Source organism: Chiroxiphia lanceolata, chromosome Z (genome assembly GCF_009829145.1).
Source record: "Chiroxiphia lanceolata isolate bChiLan1 chromosome Z, bChiLan1.pri, whole genome shotgun sequence".
Lineage (NCBI taxonomy): Eukaryota > Metazoa > Chordata > Aves > Passeriformes > Pipridae > Chiroxiphia > Chiroxiphia lanceolata.
The window spans coordinates 60,893,651-60,912,601 of record NC_045671.1 but is presented as its reverse complement, the minus strand read 5'-3'; the positions used below and the strand labels follow the sequence as shown (position 1 = coordinate 60,912,601).

Genomic DNA, 18,951 nt, shown 5'->3' with positions numbered 1-18,951 from the left:
ACTGTGAGGAATCCTCCCAGTGAGGAGGAAGGAGTGGCAGAGACAGCATGTGATGAACTGACCACAGCCCCCAGTCCTTGTCCCCCTGCACTGCTGAGGGGTAGGAGGTAGAGAAAGTAGGAAGTTAAACCTGGGAAGAAAGGAGGGATGGGGAAAGGTGTTGTAAGACTTGGTTCTATTTCTTATTTTCCCACATGGATTTAATTGGTAGTAAACTAAATTAAGTTCCCCAACTCAAGTCTGTTTTGCCTGTGATGGTAATTGTGAGTGATCTCTAATTGTCCTTATCTTGACCTATGAGCCTTTTGTTGTATACTCTGCCCTGTCCAGCTGAGGAGGAGAGTGATAGAGCGGCCTGGGTGGGCACCTGGAATCCAGCCAAGGTCAACTCACCACATGTAGGCAAATATCAAGACTATATCCAAGCTAATGCTGAAGAATTGAAACCTGTTTTTCCAAACCAGTCCACACTGAATTTTCCAGTAAATTAAACAGCATGGAGGGGTTCTCAAGGTTCTGTTTCACTTGCTTATTAATTTAGAAAAAGATTGAATTTCACCATGTCAATTAATCCCTTGTCTGAAGTTTTGGAGCATGAGCACTAGGAGTCCTTAGGAACTCTTTGGGAACAGGCATAGTTTATAAACAAGGAGTATGCATGAACTCTCTCACTCTTTGGTGAGAGAACTGTGATTCCACTTCTGGTAAACAGCTGTTCAATCCTTTAATTTTCAGTAAATAGTGGAAAGCTAGTAGCATTTAAGTGGTGCAAAAAACTGAAGTATCTTTATGAACTGTTCAATAGGGTTTCTCCAAAGACATTGGTAACATTTTGCACTAATGGCATCCTGCTTCGCACGCTCATGGCAGGAGACAGCACCCTATCTAATGTGACACATGTTATTGTGGTAAGGACTTTATTGTATTTCATGTGAGGTGGAACAATATGTATTACTTGTTAATTGCAAGGTGAGATCCTAGTTTTCTGCATTAATTTACTGAATATTTAAGTTGTCTTTGTTTGGTTAGCATCTCAGTTAACTTTAAAGATTTACTGAGCTTTTATTGTAGCATGCATGCTTTTCCATTTTTGGTTTTTTTTCTCCTGTAAAAGCATCTCATTTTAGGTTCATACCAGTAATTAATTTTTGAATTGTTGTGCAGTTGTAGAGAGCAGAGGTCTAAATTTTTCTGAACTTCCTCTGTCAGCAGAAAAGCCTTAGAGAGATTTATGTAGATACAGTTGTGTGAGTATCAGAATTTCTGTTATTATGTCTTTGTTTTAGCAGTACGAAATTTGCAGTTCATTTGTTTGCCTGATGTTTTCAAGATAATATGTAGTCTAATTTCTAGCAAATTACTTAAGTATGTTCATATATGATTATGTGAATTTCGGATTGTGGAATTTGATAAGTCAGTGGAACCAGAGCTCTCTAGTGCTGAAAACAGAAAAAAACCCCTGTCTTTTTACTAAAGAGTAAAAAAGTCTGAGACTGATTTATACATGCTTGACTTCAACCTGCAAATCTTGTATTTGGGTTCTTGTTTCATTCATTCATGTCATAAAACAGAAGATAGACAAAAATGATTAATTGGTCATGTGCCTTAATGATAAACTTTGTGCATGATTTAACGGATCTAAGCAATCTATCTTTTTTGTGATTGTTTGGTACCATACAGTTCTTTAAATGCTCATCAATTGTGAAGGGAGATTTTATTAAAATAAGATTTGTAGGATTTGTGGTTTCCAGTATTATCTTGAGAGTGAGATTCAAGTACAAGAATTAGAGAAGTTCCAGACATTCACTTTGATCTCTGAAATCAAGATCTGTGTGGTTTTTACATTACAGTGCAGTCTGCTCTGGTATCTTTATAAAACCTTTTGGAGTATTTTTTTACTTTTGGATAGTTTTTAAAAAAATCTTTACTTACGGATCCTTACTAGACTGCCACATTTTAATGTAATGTACCACCAAATTACATATTTTAATTTTCTAAAAAGTTTGTATTTGTTAAAAGTTGTGATCTTGTATCTGTGATGTTTATCTGTTATTTTTGTTTTTCTTTCTTTTTTGTTATAGGATGAAGTACATGAGAGGGATAGGTTCAGTGACTTCTTGTTAATAAAACTGAGAGATGTGTTGCAAACCCAGACTAATTTAAAACTCATTATTTCTAGTGCAGCTCTAGATGCAAATCTCTTTATTAGGTATTTTGGATGTTGTCCAGTAATACACAGTAAGTATTTATGTGAACACCTTTTCTCAGATAAGTGGGAATACCTGCCCTGAGACTCATAGATCTTATTGAACTGTACCAAACCATTCTGACAAAAGCCGTGTGATGAATACACAGAGAGTTACAGCAATGCTTTTTCTTTGTTTACTCATGTTTGTTGTTTCATAACTATTTGCACCTACTACAGAGGGAAGTGTTTTTATCACTGGAGGTTCTGTAAATGCGGGATTGTCCTGACCCCCTCCATGTTCAGTTAAGGAGGGAGGAAAAGGTTCTCAAAGTGCTGATGTCTGTGGCAATATAGACCCTAGGATCTATAACAGTATTGTCTGTGTGTCTATTAATACATACCAGTAGATTTTAGTTCTTCAGGCCTCAACAGAGAGTGCTACTGGTTACTGGATAAAAGACAGATAACTGTACCTGCTCTTTTCAGAAATACAGTCATACGCAAATGAGGTTTTTGTGTTTTAATAACACGATGCCTTGCTTTATTTAGAGTCTTCTCTAAAAATCATTGGATAATTTTAGTGGCTGTTCCTGAGAAAGAGTTAATTTTTCTTATTTACATAAAGAAATGTTTATTTCTAGTTCTCAGTTTGGAAATTCTGCCTAGTAGAATGAAGCTTGCAGCTTGTTGGAGGCAGGATTCTGGAAATGACACAGATTTTAGTGTTTGGCAATTTTTTTTCTGAGAGGAGAAACCTCGTTGGAATTGGTGTGTGGTTTTCCAGTTTACTCTTATGGCAGCTTCCTATTCTTTTAGCTCAGTAGGTTTATTTTGGAAATTTTGACCGCTGTCTCCATTTTACTGCAGTGGTTATACTGTTATCAGATAGTGGACTTCACAGGCTAATCACAATTGAAAAGGCGCTTTTTTCATTTTTGAAAATTTAGAAATTAAAACAATAGGGCTTAGATGCTTTGTTAATGTAATGTAAAAGGTTTGATTCTCTTTCAACAGTATAGCTGGCAAAATCCTGACCACAGAATCCAACATGTTGTAGCTGTGGGTTCTGTAGTAGAGTTTGTGATTGATGTTAGAAGACTTCCTCCATAACAGCTTCTAAAAATATGCAAGTTGTAGCTTGTTCTTTCTGAAGGATAGAAAAGTCCTAGGTGATACAAACTGAGCTGTGGGAAATGTCTGCTAAGGGACCAGAAATTTAAAATGTAGAGATATTAATTTTTCCTGTATAAAACCAGAATTTTATGTCCATAAATAAGGTCAAGTAAGGTCTAGAAAACAGTGATGTTAAAAGAGAAATCAGAGTAAATTCTTAGGAGATAAAGACCATTGGAATGTCTCGTTTGTTGGGAAGTATTTGGTAAAGAAACCCAAATTTGGCTGCACTAATTAAGGACATTGAGAGGAGTCTGTCTCCTCATATACTTCTTATGAAAGAAGGTAGTTGAATACAAAGATGCCGGTTTGCTCGTGGGACCTTGCAGTAAAGCTGTATTAATTGCTCCAATATTATGGAATTCAGGTGGCTCACACAGTGAATTCGTTTTGGTACCCCTAAACAAAAATGTCTGTTTTCTTTTTGTCATTTGATAAAATTGCAGTAAATAACTGTCAGTCTTACATCTCTTACTGCAACACTTAGAAGAATTAATGGGAAACAAGCTATGCAGCTGGCATTTCCCTTTTGAATTGTGTTGTTGTTTTTTTTTTTTGTGGCCCAATCATTTAATGAAAATAGACTTAAATGAAGAGACTCTTACAAGACTTTTCAAGGAAAGTAATAATTCCTTAAATCAGGCCCTAATTATATTTAATTCACTTTTTTTTTGTCTATAAAAATGATTTTTAAAAATTAATATGATAATTGAAGCTAGGGAATAGATATTAGATATCTTTCACAAATTTTTTATACTTTCAGTCCAAGGAAGACCTTTTGAAGTTAAAGAAATGTTTTTGGAGGACATCTTACGAAGTACTGGGTATACAAACAAAGAGATGATAAAGTACAAAAAAGAGAAGCAGCAAGGTTGGTGGACTTCTTTTTCTAAAAGGCTGGTGATGAGTCTCATTAATTGATTGAAAAACAAACAGGATGAATCTGTGTTAAAATTTTAGAGTCAGAATATTAAATAACAACAAGTTAGATGACAGCAAGTATTGTGAAACTCTGTGTTTACAATGTTGATGTAGTTTGTGATTTAAAAAAATTTTCACTTTCTTTCAGTGATTGCACTTCTTGTTGTTTTGAGTTGATAAATGTTAACTTTTTTCTAGTTATTATGGAGTAGAATTACATATAACTGTGGCCTTTGCCCACTTGAAAACTATAGAACTGTAAGATACTATATGCTCACTTCAGGGTGCAAATTAAAGTGCAGCCAAATTAAGGTGCAGCCATTAGAGAAGGCAGGATTTTGTACATTTTGCATAGAAGTGGTTTCTGTTACTAATAGTTTTCACTGCATTCTTCAGACATTCGTGTATTTAACTTATATAGCCCAGAAGCAGTAACACACTTGAACTAAAGAGGGGGGTTTTTTCAATTGGTTAGGTAGATATATTATTTGAAAAGTTTTCCTAGCAGCTGAAAGTAATGATCCTAGTGAGTATTTAAAATGAAAAAAAAAAAAAAAGACAAACCTCAAAGCTGTAACATACAATCCTAGCTACATGTTTATCATGGAGTTCGGCTCTGATCACTGTGGATAGAAAAGCTGAGTTAAGGCACCGGTGTCTTCTACTGTTTTCTTCTACTTGTACACAAAAATTAGTTGTAATATGCAGGAATTGTATCACTTCTCTTTGACATTTCACTCCTGAAGAAAGATCTGCACTGGGAACTGTGTTAGAAGATAGTTACTTAGGAAGCTTTTTTGAATGCAGCAAGCTGGAATACTGGAGGCTTAGGGCATTAAGCACCCGGGTGGTATTTTTTACCTTGTTGTATAGCAAATGTTTGCAATGGTGCACTTTAGGTGCCCTTAATCATGGAATTTGTATTGGACTGGTAACAGTATTCTAGGTTAAATAAGAGATCAAATAGGTTAAACTTTTTGATTTGTTATGGCTATTTTTTGTAACTGAAAAGATGACTGATAAAAACTTCCTGTGGAAATACTTTGTACATTCTAGAAGAGAAGCAGCAAAGCTCACTTACTGAATGGTGTTCTGCTCAAGAAAATAATAGCACACTAGAACCTCAGAGACAAAAATCTGTCCCGAGGGCAACGGAAGAGTATAATCTGTTGGATGATGGCGGTGACACAGTATTTAATCAACTGGTAAGCTTTTCCTTTTGTTGGGAGGTATGTTTAAGTCTGCATTAAAAACTGTTCTCTAAAGAGATTACTCCTGTAGAATTTCTGGAAGGATAGTAATGTACTTTAAAGATTTTATTTTTTTTTTTTATCATGAAGTACTGAAGTGTGCTTTTCAATTACATTGGTTGTACATAACTTTTCTTCAGATTAAATGGCTGAACTTCCATTGCTTAAAATACTTGCATATGGTACAATAAATGCTTTAACTGGTACTGAATGCTGAGTTTCTGATTGTTATTTGGAAAACTAACTGTTCAGGTTTTTTGTGTGCAATATATGAGAATAAAGAGAACTCTTGGAAGACATTAATCTTTAAATACTGTATTTTCTCTTCAGACTGAAAAAGATGTGAATTGCCTTGAACCGTGGCTAATAAAAGAAATGGATTCTTGTCTTTCTGACATCTGGTTGCATAAAGATATTGATTCCTTTGCTCAGGTGTTCCACCTCATTTTAACTGAAAATCTCAGCGGTAAGTTTCTCATCTTATTACGTAAGAAAAAACCAATAACAAAACAATTTGACTTTCTGTAGCTATTCCATCTCTAGTTTCAAATGTTTGAATTCTGATGCCTATTGAAAAAGTGAATAGAACTAGCAGAATTAATGAATTATTTCCTTACTTGTTGTGCTTGCTTTGAAATATTAACAGATGTTACAACGTGTATCTGAAGTAGTGTTAAATTCATGTTAACTGAGTGATGAGATGAACGGAGGACAAAAAATCTCTCTGGCCTGGTTTTTAAAAGTCTTATAAGTCATACTCATACTACATTTAGATGAAAAAATAAGAATGTTTTTATTGTGTTTGCTGATTTATTTATTTATTTATTTTGTACTTCTCAGTTGATTATAGACACAGTGAAACCAGTGCGACTGCACTAATGATTGCTGCAGGGAGAGGCTTTTTGAATCAAGTAGAACAGCTGATCAGTATGGGAGCAAGTATCCACTGCAGATCATCTAATGGCTGGTAAAAACAAACAGACAAACCAAAATACGGATTTATTTGTCAATATACAAATAAATTTGTGTATTTGTCATTATTTACAAATATATATAGAGAAATTTCTATAATACTTAAACTAATTGCTAACTTATCTGACTACTGTAAGCAGTAATAGCTTTTGACAGTCTAAAGAGTTTCTAACTTCTATTCATCACATTGTATTCTGTAAATTCTAGATTAAATTCCTAATTACAAAATCTTTATTTTAGGCTATGCATCTTTCTTTTGAAGTGAAAATGTAATTAAGATTTTTATGTGAATCTTTCAGGATGGCTGTGGACTGGGCTAAGCGCTTTGGACAGACAGAGGTTGTTGACCTGTTGGAATCCTACAGGTAAACTATAACTGCTTTGCAGAAAAAGTTGTGTAATGTGGTAAGGGAAATTTGTATTTTGTCTTTTAATCAGAACAGTTTTTAACTTTTTATGCCTTAAAATCTGACCTAAATAGCAAGATTTATTTGGGAATAGGAATGTTTCAAAAACTTGTTTGTTTTTTTTAAAAAAAGTGTCATAGTGATTATGTTTGCACAACTCCTAGGATAAATATAGTTACAGAGATGTAGGACTGTCGCTGTTGGAACGGACCGCGACACGAAATATCCAGCAAGACAGTTTATTGGAAAGAAAAGGAAGCAGCAGCAGCCCGGAACTGCAGTTTACAGCTCTTTAAATGCAGCTCTTTAGGCATACGTATATTGCACAGATAGGTCAATTTGAATACACAAACCATAATTCTTACAGCTAATAGGTGGACTTTCTTAGTTCTACTTTCTCACAACATCTCTGCACATCTGTTCTTGTTTTCCTTTAACGTTTATATTTTTCTCAGCCACTCTGTTCAAAATAAGTCCTTGTTCTCATGGGACTGTGTCCTTGTTCTCACAAGGCAGCTGTCTCCTGACGTTTTTCTCCTCTTCTCAGAGTGCATCAACATGTTGTCAGGACCAAGGCTTCCATTCTCAGTCAGCTTTTCGTTCTATATCAGGGCTCTCGATCCAGCCGAGATTCCCCACAATTCCCCCTGTCTGTTATTTGAAGCAATTACTTCAGGGCACCATACGTCTTCTGCACAATAGCCTGTCCTGTATGAGAATGTGAAATAGCTGTAACATGAGTGACCTTCCACAAGGCAAAGAAAACTTGGACAGATTTACAGACACAAGGCAGCTCATTGTTTGTCCGCACCTAAACGGGCACTCAAAAACGCAGCAAAAGCACAGTGGAAGTATTCAGTGACACCATTACCTTTTTGTTTAGTATGTGCATTAGTAACCACCACATGGGAAGACGTCAATGGACACGTGGACATGCTCCAAATTACCAAATTCATTGACATGAGTCTCATCTGATTGCCAAATCTGTAAGGCTGTAAGACCTCGAGGGTTAGTACTAAAATAGACGGGAGTACAGGCACTACGACAATCTGGACAAGAGGCAACAACTGAGCGAGCAATACAATGAATCAAGCCAAATCGATGTCTGAAGGCTTCTACATGCTGTGCTCTGTCCTCAGCTTCCACAGGGACCACAAGATCATCAGTTTGGAGGAGGCTTTTGGCCAAGCACAACGTGTTTTTCCCGAAACTCTAAAAGAGGTAAAAAACTATGAAGCTGTGCTGGATCGAAGCATAGCAAACCTGCTGGAACAAGCCTCTGCAAAGGAGTTCTTTAGAGTACAAACAACGCTTGAAAAATAAGACCTGGAAATGGACAATACAACACCGCCTGATCAAGTCGCTGTAACAAATTAACAACATATGCAGAATCGGTAATAACATTTAAAGGTTAATTAGGAAATGACTGAAAAGCAAGAGTTACAGCTCGATGTTCCACAATTTTGAGGAGAACTTTCTTGATGAACAAGTTGATGCTGCCATCCAAATTCTATTTCCACACTACCACAGCTTTACCTGTCTTCCTCAAGTTGTCCATAAAGACTGTAAGACCATCTAGGGGCTTTTTGTTTCTTAAGCAAAAAGATTCACATTTCATTCTGCAAGGTCATTAGTATGAGAAAAAGCATTTGGGGATTTACCTGTTTACAACCTTTTAACGCCAGTTATGGCTTAAGATACAGAATTACCAAGAAGTAATACAAACCTTGAGATTCAAGTGTTGAACAGGTAACTAGGGTCATTTTTTTCCACAGAAAGAAGTTTTAACTAAGACAAACAGAAGCAACAACTTTGTCATTATTGGTAGACGAATCCACTGGACATCATCAGTACAGACACTGCTTCAAGGATACCAATACCCATGCTGTTAAACTGCAAGTGTTAGAACGTTCTGTCTGCTCCAGTTACTTGACCTTTTCCTCCATATCCCATACCGACAAACCATGGAGGTTTGGTCGTGGAACCTAGCTGAAGCAGCTTGTACTTCATATATGTTTTTCAGACACCACTCAAAGTAATGAGATTGTACAGGTACAGCAATGCGAGCTGGATTTGTGCCAGTACACTCTACACACCTTTCTTTAGCCTTAATGATGATTTGAGCTATGAGCTCAAACAATCCAGGAACAGTTTTTGAGCCCAATAAGGCAAAAATAGCCACTCCAGAATGTGCCGTGGATTAGATTAATGGTCAGATCACTGTACTGATACTCTAAAAGGAACACCGTGATATGCAAAAATGAAAAATTAGACATTTTGACAATGATCAATTCGTGAAACAAATTTAGAATGTAAAGCTTGCTCTACTTGCTGGATGGTTCAAACTGCTCTGTTAGTCAGTTCTCTCAGTCAGTTCCCTCGGTTCCTGAGAACTGAGCAGGTCAAATAGAGGTGCCAGCTGAGTGTCTGCCAATTTCAAGTACAATCTAATTTAATCTAAAGACCTTAATAGCTACTGTATGTCAGTAAGAGTTTTAACATTAATATCCAATTGAACTGGTTGAGGAATGACTGCTTTCTGTGTACGTGAACGCTAAATATTTCCAGGGTTCTTCTCGCTCCACCATGTCAGGAGCAACTACTAGGCCAAAGAATTGTAGACTCTTTCTGGTTTCAGCATCCAACACACACCCAGCTGATCCTCAGTGGCCACAGCCAGCAGAAATATCATCTATATAATGAGAGTAAAAGACAGTCAGAAAATTGCGTTAGTACAGGAGATAATGTTGGAATCATAAACCACTGACAAATTATAGAAGAGTTTTTCATTCCTTGGGAGAGGGTTTTCTATGGATAACGCTCGTAAGGTTCTGCACGAATAATAGATGGAACTGAAAATGCAAATTTTTTCTCTATCGCTGGGGTCTAACTGGATTGTGAAAAAACAACCTGTCAAATTAATAATAACAATAGGTCATTCTGCAGGAAGCAACAAAGGAGTCGGTAAACCAAGCTGTAATGCTCACATGGTAACTATGATTGCATTAATTTGTCTGAGATCATGCAGCAGTCTTCATTTCACAGATTTTTTTTTTCCTCACAAAGATGGGGGTAGTCAAAGGATTCCGAGATGGTTCAATGTGATTAGCATCAAGCTGCTCTTTAACAAGCTGTTGCAGGGCCAACAGCTGTTCTGTAGGTAGGAGCCACTGCCTAACTCACACAGGATAATTGTAAGCCAATTTAAAGCAGTGGTGAGTTGTGTCACACCTTGCAATATAGTGAGCTTAGTTAACAATCGGTAGTGAACTTTTACTCCCCACTGAGATAGAGCATCTCGTTCTCACGGGGTTAAAAATGCCACAGTGACATATGGCCTGACAGCAGCAATTTGACCTTCAGGATCAGTAATGAGCACTGTATGTTCTAAAAAAAAAAAACCAAACTCTGAGCAGTACCTCCTAGTCTCACAACCCCAGCCCCTGGCGTGACTACAGAAGTTCGTTCGCCTGGACGACTGACAGCAAGCTTTGAGTATCACAGAGAGTATAGGTCAGTTGTGGATGCTACGCAGAAATCAGCAGTGACCAAAAGACTTGTGGTGCATCAGTAGAACCAAATTCTTCATCCCGACACTCACGAAACTCTGCTTGGGCAACATAACTCACAAAAGGTATAAGTTGAGCTATTTGTGTCCCTTTTAGAAATTATCAGTGGTGGATAAGGTGTGAAAACTATATAGCACAGATCTACCTTGTATAATTAGCATCAATGACTGCAACATGAACAAAAGGTCCTGCAAGTATGTTATTAGAACAACCGATTAACAAGGGACTTAACTCATGTTGTCTTCGTATAATACTAAACATCTACTAGTCAGATTATGTGAGCAATAAGGACTCTTTAAAACAACACTTTGACTCTGGCTACACTGATCAACATAACTGGTCTGCTCTGGCCTCCAGCCAGGAGGCCTGGAGACACAACACTGCAGATGCCCTTGAGAAGGCACGCACGATGGCCTTGATAGTCTGCAGGGCCCCCCCGCAACAGGCTAACCAGGCAAGGCAGCAACATCAACAACCCCTGATTCAAACCCTGGAAAACACAGAAAATCTCAAACGAGATGCAAATGCAGTTATTTGATGGTCTAAGGATCTCACCTTGGCACAAGCTTGTATTATTGCATCAAGGGTAGGTTCTCCCAGCAATGCCTCTATTACTTTTTGACAGCCTGTATTGGCATTGTCTTTGGCTAGTTGTGTAACAAGTAGCTTCTGTAACTGAGTGTGAAAAACCTGTTTCTCTACAGCTTCTTGCAGCTTTTCCATGAATTGCAAGAATGGTTCCCGGGTACCTTGACATACGGTCGTGTACCTCGCTCTGGGCTCTGCCAGCTCTGCAGCCCGCAATGATGCTTGCTATGGTTTCTACTTGCTCCAAAACTAGTCACCTCCTGCACAGCCCACACAGCTACAACCCGTGGGCAGCATGACACATGAAAAAGGAACAACACCAGTGGAAAGGCTCCACCTGAGATTCAACCTCCACAAATTTCATAGAAGACTGAAATAGAATACCAATTTTTTGTAAGAATCTCTTATTTAACCTCAGTCTTAACATCTTCTTAAAATCTCGACACCGACGGAAAGTATTTTTAAGTCTATACAGTTACACATTCACATAGCTTTTCTCTTTCACACAGTCTTTTTCCAGTCACACTGTAGGTGGCCACCTCAGACACTTGTCGCTCACACACACATTTCAAGTAGTCATTGGCTGTGCACTTCTTATCAGTTTCGTAATTCAGAGGGAATTTATGGCATAGCTGCCAACAGCAATCTGCAAATCCTGCATAACTCTCCATGCAAAAGACAAATATAACAAGAAGAGATGGGATATTATCTTGGAAATCTTCAACCTTTCTTATAGAGCAATGATACTCTGTCATAAAGGCAGGACTACCCCCTTTGTCTCATTGTCCCGTCTGCAAATTTTCTACCTGCACCTTGGCCTCGGTGACAACCTTCTGCAGTATGCAAAAAGCTAAGCACCTATGTTGCCTTGTTCTTAATCTTGCTTCAGGGGATTTTTTCGTCAGTGTCCCTCAACAATACTTTAGTTTGTGGGAGAATGAGGGATGCCCGTAACATGCATAACACCTATTGCTGTAAAAACAGTGCAATCTTACTTGATTTATAAGTTGGGGCATTGTCAGTTTTAAGTTGTCTTTCCCTTTTTCCCCTTTTTCTGTCTTTTACACCCCCCTCCCCCCGTGTCACCTGTTTCTCTTGAACACTCGCCCCCCCCCCCCCTCCCCCCACTGCCGGAGGACAAAGGAGGGGGAGGAGAGGCCAGGTTCACCTGGAGAAAATCAACAGAAGGAGCTAGCAACCTAGTCACGTAGTCTGCTAAGAAAAGGCAAAACATAGGAGGGGGAGAAACAGCTGCAAACAGACACGTTTTGGGGGGGGTGGTTGGTGTAACCAGGAGAAAAGACAGATGGCCCCCCCTCCCCTGACTGCATCCCTCGAAGCCATTGCTACCACCATCAACCCGCCGCTCCAGGGAGAGGAGGGTTACCAGGGGAAGCACTCGCTGCGAGGATAGAATGAGTGGAGAAAGGGGAGAGCAACGCCCACATCACACCACTTGAGCCCATGGCTGTTGGCAGTGTGGGGGATAAAGTGCCGCTGCCTGAGGAGCCGCCGGCGTGCACGTGCGGGCGCACCGCTCCGAGTCGGGGCCGCCACAGCCACAACGATCCCACCACCCCCCAGCAGCACCCCACCGCAGTCACACACGGAGCCGCTGCTGCCGCTGCTCGCTGTGCCGGCACCCAGAGCCGTGGGCGCTGCCATCGCTGCCCACTGGGACCCAGACCAGACGCCATTCTGCAGACACTTGGAGCGGGCAGACCCGACATGGCTGCGCAGCTCCGCGGCACCGCTCAGACAAGGAGCAGGAAGCTTCTTAAGGTGGAAACCAGTCACAGCGTTCGTAAGGTCATCTCCCGGTCCATCAGCAGCACCTCCACGCTGTATCCACCATCCCCGATTGTCTTGGACATGTCCTGCCGAGTCGCTAGCACCGCGTTCATCTTGGCGGGGCCGCTCGGCTGCCCCTGGCCCCGCTCTGTGACCCCTGGTCCCGCTTCGGCTCCCTTCGACTCCGCCTGACTCTTCTTTTGAACGATTTCTCTGTATGATGGCATCTAATAGCATTCTAATGTCCTTCCAGACAAACACATCAGCCGCAGTGGGCAAACCAGAACTTTCCAGACGATAAACATATGCCTTTCGTTTGTACTTATGGTCTGCCCCCATAGTGACTAGAAGAAAGTTCTCGAGTTTCACCTGCCTTCCAAGCGCCAGCTGCACTTGCGTTGAGGAGGCACAGGATGGGGAGGCAGGGAGCGTGCAGGGATGTTGGCAAAAGGCATTTCACTCACGGGCTTCCAGTCTGTGCTTTTAATGTCTTTTACTGTTTCATATAACAATCGCCCCGGCAGATGAACCTCAGGATTAAAGGGTGGGCTCAGCTCAGCGCACACTGTGTCTCACCTAAAAAATCCACTGCGCAGGCTCGAAGGGTAAAGACCCTTCCCAAATCTTCGTTCGCGAAGACTGGCCATACTACTATAACAATCGCCAAATTGTAAGGACAGAAGCAGCAACTTTTTCTCCCTTAGAGGCAGCAGTAAAGAGCTTATCACTAATTTTTTTTTCTAGTAGAGACAGTAAAAGCAGTAACAGTGTCCGCTTCATATCCCTGGCTCTTGCACCAAAGCAGCATCTTTCGCAAAGCCAGTTCGTTTAACTTCTTCTCCATTTAAACAGGATAGACTTCCACATAGATACAACACTAGATTCCTCTTTTGCTAAGAGTTGTACCCTTGTTCTCGGTGGCTCACCTGTCCAGGTGTCTGCGTCTAAGGCCGGCCTAGGCAACTTCTCTGTTGCTCTCATGCTTCACCGAGCTCCGTTCCCGCGGCAACTTCCTCACCGCCCGTATGGCTTTCTCTGCGTACAATATCCACGTAGACGCAGCACCGCGTCGGGGTCACCAGATGTCGCTGTTGGACCGGACCGCAACACGAAATATCCAGCAAGACAGTTTATTGGAAAGAAAAGGAAGCAGCAGCAGCCCGGAGCTGCAATTTACAGCTCTTTAAATGCAGCTCTTTAGGCATACGTATATTACACAGATAGGTCAATTCGAATACACAAACCATAATTCTTACAGCTAATAGATGGACTTTCTTAGTTCTGCATTCTCACAACATCTCTGCACATCTGTTCTTGTTTTCCTGTAATGATTATATTTTTCTCAGCCACTGTTCAAAATAAGTCCTTTTTCTCATGGGACAGTGTCCTTGTTCTCACGGGACATCTTTCTCCTGACTTTTTTCTCCTCAGAGTGCATCAACATGTTGTCAGGACCAAGGCCTCCATTCTCAGTCAGCTTTTCGTTCTATATCAGGGCTCTCGATCCAGCCGAGATTCCCCACATAGGACTTCTTTTATATTATTAACTTTTATCATTTTGATGTGGGCATTCCTATCACGATTATATATCTAGATAGGATGTGATTGTAGTAACTTAAATAAATAACCAGAGATCCTGATTCTTCCATGTACCATTTTAATTTCAGATGCTTATTTTGAAAACAAATCTGTTGTATATTTTTATCTATACATTGTTGGTACAATTAGCCATGTTAAAGAAACTTTATAGGAATAACATGTACACTAGGCCATTCAGGAGTTGTTTTTTGATTAACTTACAGTTATCATAGTTTTTTTACCATTTTGTAGAGACCTCTATTATTAGAACTCCTCTTAGTGTAGTTTCTGTTAATGTAGTACCTGCTTATGGGGAAAAAATGTTTGGAAAATATGCTTCTTTTAAGTATTTTTAACAGATCAATAAGTGGTGTCTTTCTGCCTTGAGTTCTGACATCTTTACTTGTGGTTTTGTTTCAATGAAGTGTAAAAAAATGACAGTAAATGCTAAAAAATCAAGTTGCATGCTTGTTGGGTTAACACATCAGTGAACAGTAATATTATTTTGGAGGTGCTGTTCTGCTACATTTCAAAATTTAACTTCAAAAGAAGTAGTCTTGCTGGTCTTGATCTAATTTTGATTTTGTGGTTGAATGCAAACCTAAAGCAAACAGCCTTGACTCTGGTCTGTATATTTATCTATTTTAGTGCTTCAGCAGGATTTGGAAATTTGGATGAAAGTTCCCTGGTCCAAACAAGTGGTAGTGACCTTAGTGCAGAGGACAGAGAGCTATTGACAGCTTATCATCACAGTTCTGATGATGAAAAAGTGGATCTGGACCTGATTATGCACTTACTTTATAACATCTGTCATAGTTGTGAGGCTGGTAAGTATTACACACACAGTCCCAGTAAGTTACTGTGGATTCAGCTTTTGATAAATCCTGCCTTTTTTTCAGAAATACCAAATAGGTAAAACTTTCCAAGTGCTAGTACTGGCATATACTGAAAGTGAACTTTCTGTTTAACTCTGTAAACCTACTTCTTTTTTAGGAGCAATTTTAGTATTTCTTCCTGGATACGATGAGATAGTGAGCCTGAGGGACCGTATTCTTTATGATGACAGGAGATTTGCTGATAATGCTCACAGGTAAAGCCCCTAGTCTCTGTGATTGAGGTTTATATTTCTTCTTTAAAGATATTTAAAATGTTGTTGCCGTGGGATTTAGGTGCTGAAAAAATCTCCAGAGCAGTTAATTAGGGGTGAGATAAGGAAGGGTTTATTTGCCAAGGCTAAGATGTTACAAGACACGCGCCCCTGTGCCCGAGAGGTTACATTTTTATGATACCATCCATCCAATCCCAAATGTGTCCACCCTGTGGCCTTTGCTCTGGACCGCCCTGGGTCCACCCCCTGAAAATGGGTCTGGGGTGCATTTCGGGACCACCTACTTCATCATCTTCACCATCATCAGAGCACAAAGGATACGTAGTAACCCAGTTTTTGACCGTGTTCTGTGGTTTAGGCCCTGATATGCTGTTCTGCCAACAATCTAGGCCTTGCCTTGACAAAAGACTAAACATTTCTACTGGTTTCAGGAGTAGGATTGATATAGGGAGCATAGAGTGCGGTAAGAGGGTTAAGGAATGTGTAAACAAGGGTGCTAGAGGGAAAAAGATAAGGGACAAAGGAGGTAGGGTTGCTGCTTTTAGAATCTACTTATAAAACTTATAAGGCTTACCAATATTAGAAAAATAGAAAACCATTAGGGGCTTAAGGCATCAATGTCCTCTTTGTCTTGGATTAGGTACCAGGTTTTCATGCTTCATTCAAATATGCAGACTTTGGATCAGAAGAAAGTGCTTAAAAGTCCACCTTCTGGTGTCCGCAAAATAGTAAGTGTCAGAGGACTTCATCAGATATTATATTGATCTATTTTGTGTTTGCTTTTAACTATAGTTTTGGTTGTTTCTTGTTATAATTGCAGATTCTTTCTACAAATATTGCAGAAACCAGCATAACAGTCAATGATGTTGTATTTGTTATTGACTCAGGCAAGGTGAAAGAGGTATGATCGGCCTAAAATTTCTTTGGGAAGTAAACTTTGGAGAACTGTTTTTTTATAGTAGGCTTCGAGCTAGTGCATGTCAAGCAACAAAGGGAACTGAGAAGTTTTGATGTCTGTTTTATGACAAATACTGTAAACAGCAGCTGTTTAAAAAGCCCTGTAAAAACAATTGTAAGTTGATATAGTGATATATCTTTTTCTTAAAAAGTATTTCTGTTTGATTTTTTTTTTTAAAACAAGTCAATCAGTTTAGACTGGCATCTTCCTGAGACATAGAGAACACCGGAAGTTCCCTTTGTCCAAATCTAATCCATTAAACTTTTAAGCATTGTTTGATGTATTAAATGCCCATTCCTAAATCACTTGTAAGGAAAAGTGAGATATCATAATGAGGTAGTTTAAGACCTCATGTATTGCTTTGAAAATTAAGTTACATTTTATAGGAGATATGAACATTTCTGAAGTTCTCGTAGTAACACAATTTTTCTGTAATTTTGCATCAAATGTAAGAAAATAAGGATGTAATTTCCAAGTGAGACAAAGAGAAAAACATTAATCACTGTAATAACATATTTTTTCTTGGTTTCTGATAACTGCAATCCGTGTCTTTTATTGACTTACAATTACCTATTGACTAGAAAACTTCTATTTAGAAAACTCTGTAGCACAAAGATACCGTGAAGGAGGTAGCATAAATTCATTTGAAACTAAATATTCAGAGCATACCTTTGTGCCAGAAGCTGCTGATGTTTTTTATAATTATTTTTTTATTTTTTTAAAGAACTTCTGTTGATAAATCATTACTAACTTTTATTGCAAGTACTCTTATTAAATCTTGGTTTTATATTCCCTGCTTTGCTTTTATAGAAGTCTTTTGATGCACTAAGTTGTGTTACAATGCTAAAGATGGTGTGGATTTCAAAAGCCAGTGCTATCCAGAGAAAAGGCAGGTAATAAATGCTTTATACTGACTTTTATTTTGCATATATCTAATGTCCTGGCTGGTAAGAATAAAGTACAAACATAGTAGCAGGCACACTGGGTAATGTTTCTAGCCTAGTCCAGTATGATGTTGGACAATGGCCAACGCTCATGCTCTGCATTCCCTGAGTTGTAGAAGAGTGACACTCGAGAATATCCCAGAACTTTTATTAGATCTAGGTTGTTGTTCCCCCATGACCTTATTCTTCTTCCTCTTTCTCCCATGTAGCGGCAGCAACCACAGTGTCCAATAAGGTGTTTCACAACTTATCTGTGGGCAAAGGACTGCCTACTGCTAGTTTTTAATTGATGTCCTGACATCTTTGTTAGAAGAAACATTGGGCAGTAATTCCTTATTCACTGTCTACAAACTATTCATGACTTAAGAGGCCTCGAACATGTTCTATCCAACACTGTGGGTGAAGGCAACAGATACCCATATTTTGTGATGTGATATTGGTATTAACCTACAGGGATTTGAGTGTGAATGTGAGCATTTGCTGTCTCTGTCCCTTCACTCACAAGCTATTTGGTCTTCATTTTATCTCTTGCTCCTAGAGTACCATCTAACTGTTAGGGGGATGGGAAGAGGAAGAAATGAAGTTTACAACTTACATTCCTTATGGCAAAGGATGGATGAAATTTAGATTGATCTTGAATTGGCAAAACATCCCCATCACTTTATTTAGATAGCCCTTACTTTTGTTTTTCCAGATTTTTCAGTGCAGGATTTAAAGTCTAATAATAAATTTCCATACTACCAAAAATAATTCATGTGCTGGAAAACTGTTAACTTTTTGTGTGGGACTTCCTCTTAACCACAAAATTATCTTTCTGTCAGACATTCTTCTACATTTGCATCCTAAGTTTGTGTGGGTTGGTTTTTTGGTCGATCTGTTTTTTTTTTTTTAAAAAGAAATTCTAATTTCACACCTTCCCATATTTTATTTTCCAGGGCTGGTCGCTGTCAGCCTGGAGTCTGTTTTCGTCTCTTCAGCAGGCTCCGATTTCAGAATATGTTGGAATTTCAGACTCCAGAACTTCTAAGAATGCCACTTCAGGTGCATGTTCAGTTAAAAATTATGACTTTTAAAAAACGTATTATCATCAAACCATGCTATTAATTCCAAAAAAGCATGTATTTGTTTTGTTTTTCCCAAACTTTAACAATATTTTCCTGCTTTTTAACTTACAGGAGCTTTGTTTACACACAAAACTTCTGGCTCCAATTAATTGTTCAATTGTTGACTTTCTTATGAAAGCTCCTGATCCTCCACCAGCTTTAATTGTGAGAAACGCTCTACAAATGCTCAAGGTCAGTAGAGGAATAGATTTAAGTGGGAATTGTGTATGATCTGTATTTGTGGTGTAACATATCTTACTATCATTTGTGGTAACGTATCTTACTGACTTTTATTTATACAGAGACTATTGTTATTTAAGGATGCTTTGAATTTCTGTTTGTTGTCTGTTTTCATTTTACGTGTGTGGATGTATTTTTCCATGTTAAGGGAAGAGTGTGCT

General features: G+C 38.9%; 1 protein-coding gene across 2 annotated transcripts in view; it reads left to right on the top strand.

The window, feature by feature from the left end:
* LOC116780354 (3'-5' RNA helicase YTHDC2) overlaps positions 1-18,951 on the top strand; it is a 42,345-nt gene that overhangs the window by 7,019 nt on the left and 16,375 nt on the right. For both annotated transcript variants that reach the window (XM_032675250.1, XM_032675251.1), the window contains exons 6-19: positions 806-908; positions 2,082-2,238; positions 4,125-4,232; positions 5,339-5,487; positions 5,863-5,998; positions 6,373-6,499; positions 6,804-6,869; positions 15,086-15,264; positions 15,431-15,527; positions 16,186-16,273; positions 16,366-16,446; positions 17,314-17,396; positions 18,383-18,488; positions 18,623-18,742. In XM_032675250.1, coding sequence (XP_032531141.1) covers positions 806-908; positions 2,082-2,238; positions 4,125-4,232; positions 5,339-5,487; positions 5,863-5,998; positions 6,373-6,499; positions 6,804-6,869; positions 15,086-15,264; positions 15,431-15,527; positions 16,186-16,273; positions 16,366-16,446; positions 17,314-17,396; positions 18,383-18,488; positions 18,623-18,742 — 1,600 coding nt within the window. The remainder of the gene's footprint in view (positions 1-805; positions 909-2,081; positions 2,239-4,124; positions 4,233-5,338; positions 5,488-5,862; positions 5,999-6,372; positions 6,500-6,803; positions 6,870-15,085; positions 15,265-15,430; positions 15,528-16,185; positions 16,274-16,365; positions 16,447-17,313; positions 17,397-18,382; positions 18,489-18,622; positions 18,743-18,951) is intronic.